Source organism: Sciurus carolinensis, chromosome X, assembly GCF_902686445.1.
Source record: "Sciurus carolinensis chromosome X, mSciCar1.2, whole genome shotgun sequence".
Lineage (NCBI taxonomy): Eukaryota > Metazoa > Chordata > Mammalia > Rodentia > Sciuridae > Sciurus > Sciurus carolinensis.
The window spans coordinates 111,296,339-111,311,355 of NC_062232.1; the positions used below are offsets into that span (position 1 = coordinate 111,296,339).

Genomic DNA, 15,017 nt, shown 5'->3' on the forward strand with positions numbered 1-15,017 from the left:
GATTATCCTCTTGTCTTCAACTCCTAAATTATCTACTTACTTTTGAAAATGAAAAAGTAAAAAAAAATTTCCAATTTTATTTCCAGTCATGTAACACTATTCTAGTCCAAAGTTTCACAGAATAATATGATACCTTCTAGCTCTTATTTAAGTAAAGAAGAAAAACATTGAAGACCTTGGAATCTGAAAATAATATTTATTATTATGTAATTAATTAGTATGTGTCCCTTCCTTCTATCTACTTGAACTTCCTGTTTTTATTTCTTTTGGTTCTGAAGTATTGTATCACTTTCATTCCTTACTATATTAATGTAAATATATAATCCTATTTCTGAGAAATATATTTGGTAGATAGAAATTTAAAATGATGTAAAAAGGGAGGCAGGTGTCCAGAAAGACAACAAATGATTCAACAGAAGATAAAGAAAAATCAGGGAATGAAACCTTTGTTTATAGCCTTTATGGTATGGACTTCATAACTTGGCCTTAGGAAATCATGAAAATTGCAGAATCAGATGAGTTGGCACACATTAATGGAACATCAAATGTGCTGAACTACACCCTCTATATAAATCATCAGATGAATATATGCTCCTGGGTCAAGTTCACCTATGTGTCAGGATCAGTTTCCCTATGAAACTCACATTCAGAGAAAGAAACTAAAGGAACTTTCCAGATATGGAAAGGTCTAGATATGCAAAATATCTAACTAAAAATATTCTAATAACCTTATTGCATCATATCTATTTTATATACATGTGGAAATGTAAATATATATGTATACACAGACACACATCAAATTCAGTAGTGAGAATCCTTCCTTCCAATGACTAAAATTCCTAATTGTGAAACTGAAATTTCACAATTTTAGTTTTGCTTGAGAGTAATCCAGTGTGTCTACTTTTCCTAACATTCTTCAACAATGCTCAGGTTTACCTTCTGATTATGCAAAGGGGAGTTTTTAAACTCATATTTTTTTTTCTTTGAGCATCACAATCTCTTAAGTTGCACTGAAATTATCAGGGAGTCACATCCTTTGTTTCACTTACTAAACTTCTAATAAAGCCAACAAAAAGCTTTCAGGGGTGGAATTTATACTAGCAAATGTCAATGCAGACCTGTTAAATACAGTGAACAAACTTGCCTGCTACAGCAAGCATTCTATCCAAATCGACTAGGTGTGGCTTTTATTCATTGTTCAGTCACACTGAACAGAATCTGTTCTCTAGCTACCATCCCATTTAGGTTGACATTCCCTTTATCTAGGGGCTTATAATAAGCAAACCGTATTCAATCTTGTAAAGGCAGATGTGCTCTTCTGGTATCCCAGAAACAGATCAAAGTATGCTTTGTGGAAAGACCTGAAGTTCAAGTCAGTGATATAAATGGGTCGTACTAGGCAATCATATAAATACAAGGACTAGAAATATTTTAAACAAAAGCTTGACGTTCTAGGGACAAGTATCCAATTATTGGTAATTGAGTGATTAAGAGAGTGAGAGTTGTTTGGGGGAGAGTAGGTACCAGGGAAATTAAGTAAAATTATATATTACTTCTGTAATAATATCAGGATCAGTACCCATAATGAAAAGATTTCTTTCAGATTGGACTGGTAAATGCCACTTAAAATTGTTCACACTAGCTCAATTACAGAACATCTATGAGGCAGCTTAGATTTTTTTGTACACATAGTAACTGCAGAAATTAATCTCTTTTCAGTTTATCATATCACAACAGCTATCACTAAATAATCTATGAGGTAGAAAAGTAACTTATAATTGTTCCCTGGGGTCTTCTAAGTAATGACTTGCATCTTGTGACATGCCATAAAATAAATTGTACCTCTGTGAGTCATATCAGTCATCATTTGTAGTCCAAAATCTGAAATTACCCTTGATGAAGAAAAAAAAGACAAAGGAAATATATTCTATTATAGAAATAATGTACAACCAAATTAGAAAGCACAAATAAAGAGGTTAGAAAACTTAGTGAATTTCTTATTAGATTCTAAAAATGTCACTCCCTACTGCTCCAATGTGATCCCATATGATCGATAATGCAAGAAGGACTGAGACTTTGAATGGAGAGACTCTGGCAGAAGCTGAATGGAAGGCGCATAGTTATCCCTGCTTTACCCTGCAACTTGCTCTCTGATTCCCTGAAGCAGGTCATTTGGTTCCCTGAACTAGCCCCTAAACTTTGAAAAAGAGATTTGCTCTAACACTAAGATATGCTAGGCTCAACTGTTTGATAATAAAGTCTTGCTCCCAATCCTTGCTCAATTTGAAAATGCGACATACCATAAGAGGTTGAGGGTAGTAATGATGAGTTAAATAAATGTTCCTTTGTCATGGTCACTTTTGACCAACATTCCCATAATCCCCATTCTAATACCTAGGACCCACTCTTCTGTACTATGTGCCTGTGAGTTCAATTTTTTTTAAGAGATCAGGCAGTATTTCTTTCTCTATCTGGCCTACTCTACTTAGCACAATGTTCTCCAAGCTAATCCATGTTGTCTCATTTAATAAACTATACAGATATCATATCTACATTGTACATCTTTAATATATATGCTTTTATTTTTAATTATACCTCTATAAAATGGGAAAAAAGTAAAAGTTCCTCTGGTTCATTCCACATTTTCTGGACTCACCAGGCATATTCACTTCTGTTTTGTTCATATCTAGGAGTCTTTGTCTTCCCTGCTCCTTTAGATCCAGGGAGGAACTTCAGTGTGTGAAAGCCCAGGGAAGAGTTTCAGTAAGGAGTTGACCAGTATTACTTCAGTATTACTGAAGGTCAAAGAGGAGCTCTGACAAGCCTACTGGTGATTTGAGAACTAATTTATCAACATAATTAATCAGCACTGAGTTCCAAGGCAAATATTTTTGGCAAACTAATGGTATAGGACATGAAATATATTTAGTTTACCTAAATCTGTCTAGACATTCTGGAAAAAGAATATCATGGTGCAAAACATCAATGCCCTTCTCACCTGTTTTTGCACTTATGTATATAGACATGATAGTTCAAGGGTGCTATATTAACTCAGATTTTCTTGAATTCTGAGAACAAACTTTTTAATGAGGCTTTACTGACAGCAGATTATCCTATTCCCACTTTTTCATTTCATCTAAATAACACATATATCTTTTGGTTTTCAGTGTTTATCATATAGTCACTGATGGAATGGGTAACAAATGGTAGTAACAGTTCTTTCAAGTTTATCTTGTTAATTTTTAAAAAGTAGGCTAGCTGGAATTGGAATGAGACACCATTGAGCTCAATTTTAGAACTGAAGAACTGTAGCAGAAAGGGGACAGTTTTTAATTCCCTCTGAGAAGTGTCAGGTCGAAATTCAGCATTACATTTGAAGGTATCAGAACAAGATAAATTCTCAATAGGACAATATGATCAGATATAGCTTAATTACTTTCTATACAATCCATTTAAACTCACTAATTTACAAAATTACTAGATACTTGACTAGAAGGACATCATAATCTTACTAATTTTTGCAGAGGGAAAATCTGTAGTTAGGTTAAGAAGTAGAAACCACCATCAAATAACACGCTAGTATTCCTCAAGAATGTTAAGGTCTTTGGAAATAGGAAACAACTGAGCAATGGTCACAGATCAGAGGAGAGAGGGGAAACAGAATCCAAACAAATGCACTAGGACACCTGAATAGAAAGGGAACGTTACTGGAAAAGCTAGATAAGTGTGAATAAAGCCAGAAGTTTAGTTAATAGTAATATAGGAATGTCAAATTCTTGGTTCTGATAAATCTACTATGGTACTATAAGATATTAATAGCAGGGGAAAGCTGGGGGTGTGGCTCAGTGGTAGAGCACTTACCTAGCATGTTCAAAACCCTGATTTCAATCCCAGCCCTGTAATAAACAGAACAAAACAAAACAAAACCCCCAACACAAAATAAAACATTGGGGAAACTGGGTGAGGGGTAATACAGGCATTCTCTGGACTGCTTTTGAAATTCTTCCAATAAATCCAAAATTACTTTAATATAAAAAGATTTTTAAAAACAACAATGAAACTATCAAAGAACAGAGAATTTTGTTTTAATTAATATCCTAGAATTCAAAGATTTCCATGTAATAATAATCAATCTTTCTCTTCATTTTAAAATGCACTTCCATCTTTATTAATATTCTACAAATTCAACTCATGCATAAATGCAACCCGGTTTTCAATCCAACACACCTGACTGTTCCCTTCACATGCACAGCTCAGAAGTGTCAATTAACATGAGTCGTGTCCTAAATCCTGTAATAACTAGCTTCCCAAAGGTCCCACAAGGTTATTCCAATGTAGATATGTATGGTTCAAATAAAGTACATGGAGCTGGGGATGTTGCTCAGTGGTGACACACTTGCTTAGTGTGTGTGAAGCCCTGGGTCTGGTCCACAGCACCACAAAACACAAAATATGCATTGGCCACTTTCAAAGACAGCTGTGACTTACAAGTGATGACATTTGAGCATTTTGGAGCATAAGCTGCATCTGCTGGGCGAACATGGCTGCTGCTGTCTTCTGTTGAATCAGATTGTTACGTCCATTAATCTCCAGCTGCGTTTTTAAATGTGGAGGAGGGTGAAGGTACTTGCAGTTCTCTCGAGTACACCGACCCTAACAGTGAAGAATTAGACAAAGTTTTCATTTAGCATTTCTAACAATCTTACATGGTTGAGGAAATAAAGAGTTTATTTATTAAGCTCTTATCGTGTACCAAAAACTTTCATAAGTGTTTTTCATGAATTAACTTATTTCATCTTCACACCAACATTGTAAAGCTGATCCTTTTATAATCTTCATCTTCTAGGCCAGGAAACTGAGACTAAGATAGGCTAAGTGACTTGCCTATGGACATACACCTAAAATGTGACAAAACTAGAACTAAAACCCAGCTAGTCTGATTCCAGAACTCCTTCTCTTAGCCACCCTGCTTTATTTGATATGCGTGAAATTATATTTAGAACATAAAACATTGTGAATAGTATATCATAAAATTTAAATACAAATTACAAATTTAAATAAAAATCATTCAACATGAGTTGGCAAATCATGTGTGTTTAAAGAGGACTTGGGATTTGGATCCGCATGTATAGGTAATCAAGAAAATTCAGGGAAATGTTTAATAATCATTCACACATAGATACATAAATTTTGGACTCCATTATTTGGGGGTAATCTAGGCTTCAAAGCTCTTTTCCTAAATCCACAATGTGAAAAACATCATGAGACCCGTTGACGTTCTGTTAATCAAAGAATAAATCTTCATACCTGGCAGCCAAGTTGTTCTTTAGGTTCTAGAAGCAAAGACCTTACACTACTTAGATAATTGAGCCCAAAATATATTTTAGATTCTCAGCTATTTGGATGTTTTATTGATGGTTTAAACACTTTCAAGATAGGATAATATTTCAGTTCCACAGAATCCAACGTGCCTTTGGTGTCACCTAAATGCTGACATGGCTGCTGATTATGGTGTTTACTATGTGGTAGCAAAGAATGTCACTGGACTTGCTGTTTATCACATTATCATGTGACCCATTGTTGTGTTCAACTCATGAGCACTACATGAAGCAGCTAATAATTATCTCATTTGGATTACTAGGTTCACTATAATCCTTTTATGGCAAACACAACTGCAAGAAATTCTTTTTCCTACAGATACTAAGATTCTTTCCAGTGCATAAGGATATTGGGGAGGAAAAAGGAGAGAGAAAAAAAAGACAAATTTTTTTTGGACCCAAGAGTGTAAGTTGCTAGGTCACCTGAACTCCCAGGAGAGAAACGAGTTATTTTACCAAGTGTTTTTCATTCAACACATGCTATGCACTTTTTCTTATTTATGATGTTTAAGTAGTTTAGGCAATCACTTCTCCATGTTTATTTATCTTGCAATGAAACATTCCTATAATTTCACTGGAATCAAGGTGTGTTCTTCAAAACTTTTAAAGAGTTGTATGTAATGCAAACTCAAATGCATTGCAACTACTCTTTTTTTTGAAGGGGGTTTCTCATTCATTTTATTTTTAAAGAATTTCAGCAAAGGAATTTATTAGTGCATTATAGTTGTACATAACAGTTGGGTTCATTTTCACATCATCATACATGCATGGAATTTATTTTACTTTCTCATCTGTTTAAAAACATTTTAAACTTTAAATTTTAAATTGCACAAAGAAATCATACACATTTATGGAGTATGGTGTGATATTTCAACACATGTATACAATGTGCAGTGATCAGATTGGAGTAATTGGTCAATCACCTTAAACATTAATCTTTTTTTGTGCTGGGAACATTCGAAATCCTCTCTATTTAGCTATTTTTGAAATATACAATTAATCGTTGTCAATCATAGTCACCCTACTGTGCTATGGAACATTAGAAGTGATTCTTCTATCCCAATGCACCCATTAACCATATTAGATGGCTGGGACCAGGTGGCTCGATTGTTTACCTCCTTGGAAAGAAGCGGAATATAACTTAAATTTAATGCCAGAAACGAAAGGGTACACTATTGCTTTCTGTGGTGAATGTCATTTTGTTTCTCCCATTGATCAATTTAGATATAAGCAAATTTAAATGATTCCCAAAATCTAATAATAATTTCACTTCAATGTGCCTTTATATTCCTCTGCAAATCCTGGGAAAAAAAGAATTTATAGGTTGTAAGAATTGAGAATGATATTAACCTAGTCCTCCTGAATTCTTACAAGGAGACTAGGAATAGCTATATAATTTCAGCACATGTAAGAACTGTACGGAAATCCTGATATGTGCTAAAAAATGACAATAAAGGATTTTTTCCACCATGAATGTGTTTCAAGGTAGGCCATTAGCTTTGTTTTACATCTACCATATCTTGAAGCAAGGCAAAGACAGTCACAGGATTTTAGTGTATACATCTTCCACCCTCCACCCACATAACTGAGGTTATCTGGCTTAAAATTCACAGCCTGGAGGAGGTATGGCACTTAGTGACTTTCACCACCAGGCATGCTAGTTTATACTTTACTTCAGGCTTCCTCCTCCTCCTTCCACACCCCAACATTAAACATTTCCCTAAGGCTCAGGCCTAAATCCTTTGCTGCCTTTTCTCATCTCTATTCCCTGGAGAAATGAAGTTGTTCCAAAGTTTCTCCAAAGTTTCATCCAGCCCTGCAACTGTTCAGATCTTAAATCTCTATCTCTACCTCTGACCTCTCTTCTGAATCTCAGACCTTTGCATCACCAGCTGCAGCTGCATTTGAAGATACTGCCCCCAACCAGGTCTAAATGCCTCACTCCTGACCTGCCTTCTCCTTTGCTTATCTTTCATCTTGCTGCTTACGCACATTCAGGGCCATTGCACCAATCCCTAGGCTTTGGGGCAGTCACATAGCAGTGGTGAGAAAAGAAATCAGGCAGCTGCTGAGCAGGATTGCCTTAGGATTGCGAAGCCACCCAGTTAGCTTGTTAAAACAATTAGTACATACGGTCACACAATACAATTTCTGACCCTTCTGCAACACACACGCAAACCTATGTAAAGACTATCTTTCTTATCACGAACTTCAAATACTAGATTAGTTTTTAAAAAGAAAAAAAAGAATAATTGGGGTTTCATTACTTGTGAGAATTTAGAGTTTTAATACCATTTGTAATGAATGCAATCAGATAGAGAAGGAGATGGGAAGGGAGTATAGCATTTTGGCACATTTTCTGCTAACCCAGAGATAAAAAGTTGAACATGCCTTTGTGCTTTTATATCACTGTTCCTTACATACAGCAACTTTAGTTTTCACTTATAACATTTTTACAAAACAAAAATGGTAAACAAATAGAAAAAAGAAAATCATGCCTTAAAAATTACATCAAGTTGAGCTATAAAACTAAAGTCTGGAATATGAGGCAGCAAGAGATTTAAAGAAACATATTCATCTTAGTTATGAGATTTTACTTGATTTATAAAGCAATCATTTTTGAATGACAGAATTCATAATTTAATTCTATAACAATGCAAATGCATAGCAATACCATCTTACCAGACACTGCTGTTTATGTTAAAGAAAGCTTATACAATAAAAAAATCTGCATTTTCTTTGGAAACAATAGATGAGGAGACCAAGTAATTTAATATCTATGTTATCTGTGGAATACAATGTTACAAAAGAAAACCAAGCCTCTCATGTTTTTCAAAATGTCTTTAGAACTCAGGATAATATATCTGTGTGCAGAACACTTGGTGATAATAAACCTCCTCTAGATAGCATTTTGTGGGGAACAAGCTTTGCTTTTGATATTTGGTAACACTTGCTTTTCATCATTGCAGGGGATAAAGTCTGTGGTAGATTAAGTATGGATGGGATGAAGTGTGGAAGGGGCAGAGATTGTCCCAACAGAGTATGTAATCACACATTATACTTGTACTTTGGAAAAGTTATGACTGGAAAGTTCCAATGATTTCTCTGAGTTAACTAAGCTCTCTGAGTGGGTCACAAGATACCCCACCACACTAGATCTATAACAGCCCAGAAACTATTTTGAGTCAAAAAAAAATCACCTCTCACTTTTCCCTAGCTAAGTAGATGGTGTCCTAAGCCCTCTTTCTTCCAATCTAGACACAAAAGGTCAGAAAGGCCATTTATTAGTGGAAAGTATTAGATTATGTAATCAATCAAGGACTCAGAAATGTTTCACCTGTCACAGTTGCCACCCTTTGGTAGAACAGCCTATATCCTAAAAACAGCAGCTAAGGCTAGTCAAGATATCTTAAACCAGTCTCTCTTACTCTCTCTCTTTCTCTCTCTCTCTCTCTCTCTCTCACACACACACACACACACACACACACACACACGCACAATCTCTCTCCTTCCCTTAAATACCTACAAAATTAAAGATGAGTGTGCAAGCTCATTTATGCTCTCCTCAATTTCCCTCCTTTTCCATTTCCTTTTGATGTTAAAACATGTCATTCTCATCTGGTCTTTCATTATGTTATTGAGTTAAGAAAATACCACAGTGATTCAATAGGAAAGTAGTTGCTGCTGAAATAAGTGCTCCTTCACCTATGAATCTTCTAGCTCCCCTTTCCCACCCACTGTCTTTGAAAATGCAGCCAAAAAAACAGCAGGGGGGTAGAAATGGCCAATGACATTTCTGAACTACATCTGCATGGAAAAGTTGATAACAGACAAAGGAAAAAGTTGTGAGCATTTTATAAAACCTCCCAAATTCAATCTATTGCCTTTTTCCAACCTTCAGTCTTTTCACAAATGAATACTAAGCCTTTGACTGATGGAGAAAAATAGCACTGTAGTGATTCAAATCCCACCTAAGTCTTGGGAGTTATGAGAGTCAGATTCTGTCAGATAACAAGACTTCCCATGCACTTGGTAGTAGAAAAAGCCTGTGAAAAGTACTTTTTTTTTATGTTCATGAGAAAGCTCTACCATCCATCAAAATAAGAAAAGGACCCTAGAAAAGCTGAAAACTACCCTTTGTCAGTCCCAGTATCTTAACAAAAACAGCTATTGGCAGAATGACTTGCTTCTTCAAATAAATTTGGAGACATAGGGGAAAAAAACCCCCAAATATCCTCTCTCAAATACAATTATAACTGGATTATCTTTTCAAAGACATAATCTTACCAATCTGCCTGACTACCAAGAGTTAAAACTTAAATGTTAAACAGACCACTCAGATAATTTGTACTATGGAGAATATATTGTTACTGCATTTTAACCATCATGTGTTAAATGAAAAATTCTATTGATGAGGTTGCCCCACTGTAACATACTTATGTGTATAGGCATGGCTTTTCAGAGTGAGTCACAGTGGTTTGAACATTACAAATCATAGATACTATGTTGCCTGGTTCCTGCAACCATCACAGACCTATTAAAGTCTAGGAAAAACCGGAAAGAGCTAAAAGTGAGTCAACATTGGCATAAATTGGGTATTAGCCACATATCAGCAGAGAAATAGCAATTTTCCCATTTTCTTTCTCTTATATTTCTGCCTTGGGCTGGGGTTGTGGCTCAGTGGTGGAGCACTTGCCCTGAACATATGAGGCACTGGGTTCCACCCTCAGCATCACATAAAAATAAATAAAATAAAGGTATTGTGTCCATCTACAAGTAAAAATGTTTTTAAAAAAGAATTCTGTCTTTATAAAAATGGATAAAATCTGCATCATTTTCTCCTCCAAATATTATATCATCAATAAGTATCGATGTTATACACAGAGTATACTTAAAATTTTGCATACGACTTTTGCTTTAAATGTGAGGTGCAGGGAAGAAATCTGAAAAGAAAAAGTCTTGTTAAATCATTTTCTGAATATATTGAAGGCAAGCTTAATAAGGTTGAACACAGACCCCCATGGAAAGGACCAGCCAAGTGCCCCACATTGCAGTTAGCACTGTAGTCCCCTTCCTTGTGCTGCTCGAACTTTGCTTTCTTGACATAATTCATATACACATATACAGAACAATGATTTTAGTGCAAATGAGCTCTCCAATTTGAATAGGCAAGAACCTGGGAGAAAAGGAGAGAATTTTCTTACCTAGCTGCCCTCAAGAGTGCTTTTCAATTGTGACCTCCAAAAAATGAAGGGAGGGTTAGCTTCAACAATTACACTGTTGTTTAGAAATAGCCCGCTAAGATAATTTGATTCTCAAATTGAAACATTTTAGGGCTCAACCGGATTTTAAGGAATGTCTTGTGCACCTCTATCTGACTGAGAAAGTCAAGGTCAAAAGGGTGAGGTGACTTGTCCTAACTCACAAGCAGTTCAGGGACACAAAAAGACAAGTTTCCAGGATCTCATTATCCAACATGGACTCTCAGTTCAAAGGATTCTTTCCCTACAAAGATTTTCCTGAAGCCATCTCCCCACCCCCACACCCCTTTGTCACTCCCTCCTTTGCGCCTCCAACTGTACCTGTACTCAGATTACCATAGCACTTATCACCGAATACATCGATAAATTGTTTGCATGCCTATCTCCCCTATTAAACTTTGAGGCTATCTGAAGGTGGAACTGTACCTTCCTCATCTTTGAATCTCCAGGGATGTGTCTGTGCCTGGTGAATAGCAGCCACACCATACTGAGTCGGTTGAACTTTTTGAGAATAATTTCATAAGGCCTACCTACCATTTAGAAGTCTAATTGCTTCTCTTGCTATTTCCTTTCATAAGGTCTTTCTTCTGCCTTCAAGTGGAGAACAATAGTCAACATGATTGAGACAATTCCCGGTTTTCTCCTCCAAAGGAACCGTTATCCTATTTAGGTCTAGAAAATAGCTAACTTTTTTGTTGTTTTTATAACTAGAAACCTTGAGGAATATGGGATCATCGTGACTGAAAAAGCCAGGTAATTTAGTATAACCGAACCAGAAGTGACATAAATCCATGAGGCACACAGACACAAACCATAGTCTAATTTCAGGGATCTCTGGCCCCAAGGGCTCCCAGGATATAGGGTCCCATTGGTTGTATATGGAAACCAGTACCAGATCCATATCTAAACAGTACCTGAGACTGCCAAAGGAGAGCCCTGAATTTCCAGGGTCAGTTTACAACAAGCCGTTTCTCCAACTGCCCCACCTCCACCCAGAATTTCTCAGAACAAGCTGTAGGTTAAATTCCCTGAAGCTACTTAGACAAAGGTGGAATACACGGCTTTAGGAAAATCACAGCAGGTGGAGCCTTCTTGTGGATCTCTACTGCATACAGTGACTTACAAGAAAAATGTTCCACCCACATTCTGCTTCAGTCACATTAAACATTTATTTTCAAATAGTCGTGAGCTTGAGATTTTTCTTGGAAAATTTTTGGAGAGCAAATATCACTAAAAATCATAGTTGCTGTTCACAGGGAAAGCAAGCCTGCCTCACCAATACCCTAAATCTGCTTCCGGATCCCCTCCTTCTCCCAAATACACTTTTACCCCTGCTCTAATCAAATACCATAAATAGAAAAATATTAACCAGATGTTCGGTTAATAACAAGCTCATCGAGAACGCATCTTCTCTGTTTACAAAACAGTCAGCCAGAATAAAAGTAAAACCCCAAAGACAACAAAGTACATTGGCACCAAGCTGCCAAAATTCAGAAGGCATTCCTGATGGTAAGTATCCATAGAAGCTGTCTTTAGAGCAGCTGATGGCAGCTAACATAAAATGTCATGAAATACAGAAAAAAATGGAAAGAAAAGTAATGGCATTCAATTTGCTACTCTAAGAAATAAAACACACATAAAATCATACAACCCAAAAGCTACTTACTACATAGACTTCGTTATAAAACAACAAAGTGTTGTTTCTGGCCCATAAGTCAAATCTCTACCCTTATGGTTCTCTCACCCTCTTTTTCTAGACAGTCCATCCAACATCTACCATAGCAGTTTAGAAGCCAGGACAAAAAGGAACCAGCTGCTTATACCCTTTCTTCCCTGCTAGGGCTTCTGCTTAGAATCCTATCTGGGGATGTCAGATTTATCAAATAAAAACATAGGGCTCCCAATTAAATTTGAATTTCAGATGAACACTGAATAATTTTTTAAGTATAACTGTACCCCATACAATATTTTATCTGGCAATTCTCTCCCTAGCGAGTTGAGCTAAATAAAGTCAAATTCTTCAAAACCCATTTTACCCAATTTACCAAAAAGTCCTAGGCAGCCCCCTCCACGTAATCAACCCCGATCAGTCGATCAGTTGCACAGAGTGAAGCACAAGGCACTCAAAGCCCCAGCTTACCTGACCAGCTGCAAGAAATTGAAGGAAGTTGACTGTTGGAGAAGGCAATTTTTTTATTCCATAGCTCCTCCCACCAAAAGCTTCACACCAATCACTTACCTTATCAACCACTCCACCTTCCCACCCACAGAGGCAAAACTGGACTAAAATATGTCCAAGAGATCTTCATGATCTTGATGCTGGTTGGAGCTCCCTCTTTAGGTTAGGATGCAGAGGGGCATGGTGTGTGACTCAGACCTCTAGTTTTTTTCTATTTTTGCGGTGCTGGGGATAGAATCCAGGGCCTTTCCCATGCTAAGAAAGCGCTCTACCTCTGAGCTGCATCCCCAGCCTGCTTCCAAATTTATGCAACAGTTTTTTTTATTTTTTTTAAAAAACTTTTGTAGTTGTAGATGGACAGCATGCCTTTATCTTATTTGTTTAGTTTTATGTGGTGCTAAGGATCAAACCCAGTGCCTCATACATGCTAGGCAATCTCTCTACCACTGAGCTATGGCCCCAGCCTACTACAAAAATTTTTGAGCATGTGAATTTTTACATGACAACGAGGCTTTTCTGTTTTTTAAGGTTTTTATTTGTGGTGTGTGAGAGAGAGGGGACAGGTTAACTTTTTCTTTAGCCCTGTCTGGAATACTGAATTTCAAGCAAAATCATCCACTGAAGTTCAGGAAAATGACTGATTAGTATCAGGTTTCTACAAACACACATAAGATCTATGCAGCTACATATTCAAAATATGGAGTTGAATAGTCAGTATTTGCCTAGATATCTTTTTCGGTCAATCCTTGATTACTCATATTAAAAGAGAGGAAGAAAGTTGAGGGGTACGGCTAATTCTAACTAACAAAGTAATAAATTCTGGGAAAAATAGTAATTCATAATAGTCCCATATTACTGAATATAAATTTCACAAGAAATGGTGATAATGAATATTTAGGAATCAATTGGTAGACACAGTCCTGACTATTTTTATTCAGTAAGAAAGCAGATGCTTCCACTGGAATTATCAAAGATTCAGGATTAATAAGGTCAGAATGAATGAAATTGTACTATGCTGGGGAAGTTTAGATATCTATAGAAACATTAAATGATAAATCTGGAAAGTCTCTTGGAAATCTTTTAATCCATTATTTGTCAGAGTGTGTACAGAGATCACTAGTTCCAAGAAAGGATTCTCAAAAACAAGGTCTCCTGGTCAAATGGGTAAAAAACAAACAAACAAACAACAACAAAAAACAACAGTGCACTGTCTTGCTCTGTTGAAGACTGACAATATGCAAGAGCATAATAAAGATTCTCACATATCCTAGGGGAAAGAGACCTGCTTATTTTATTAACCCAGAATTTCCCAACATTGTTCAATAGCAAAAACCACCCCTACATCTTTTCATCAAAGGCCTGTCAACATCTCTCCATAGAATACCCTTATGAAAATACTGATCTAACTCATCTTCCTCAGGTTACAAGTAAAAGTGAAGTCTAAATCAAGGTGTGTAATACTTATAGTTTTTCTTCTCATTTTCATTTTAACTTCTCTCCTAAATTGAAAAATAGAGTGAAATCCAAAGAACTGGATCTTCCACTGAAAGGATACTTGTGCCTATATTTCATCTCTCAAAAGCTAACAAGGTGGATATTTTTTCCTATGGTTGCTACAAAATAACATCCCACAATCCTGCCAACACCCCTTTCTGATGCTGTAAATTTCATCAGATCTTTCCAAATGGCCACTGTCTTTCTTCTTTTGTTTAAAGGCTTCACTGAGGTTACTCCTGAAATAAAAACTTCAAGACTTCTCTAACTGGCTTTCCTACACTATGACTTCTTTCCCTTGAAACCAAGCCAGTTACTTTAGGTTTTCCATGACTTAAGGGTCTCAAGTGAGTTTTAACTGTACTAAAACTTAGGAAGTGGGAAGGTATTTGGCAATCCCCACAATTTCTACATGTTTTAGTTATGCACTAAGCTTAAACATTGGGGTTTCTACTTGGCAAAATTAAATTTCCTGTCTCTAAGTGAAAAGAAAGTTTCAAACAAGAATTTAATTTAGGCAAATATCTTACAAAGGTGTAACAAGAGTATAAGGTGAGAAAGTCACTGATTATTGTTCAGATTTAAGCAATTTATCTCTGGGGCTCAGTGTGCTGCTGAGAATAAATTAAATAATTATGTCTCTATGTCAGTCACATATCCCTCCACCCAAAGGTTATGTAAAGGGCAGATACAATTATTGATTTA

At 36.3% G+C, this 15,017-nt stretch overlaps 1 protein-coding gene across 11 annotated transcripts in view; it reads right to left on the bottom strand.

The window, feature by feature from the left end:
• Positions 1-15,017, bottom strand: part of Mbnl3 (muscleblind like splicing regulator 3) — a 114,819-nt gene that overhangs the window by 33,493 nt on the left and 66,309 nt on the right. For 9 of the 11 annotated variants that reach the window (XM_047535671.1, XM_047535677.1, XM_047535669.1 and 6 more), the window contains one exon: positions 4,489-4,653. In XM_047535671.1, coding sequence (XP_047391627.1) covers positions 4,489-4,653 — 165 coding nt within the window. The other 2 variants (XM_047535680.1, XM_047535679.1) reach the window with 2 other exon arrangements.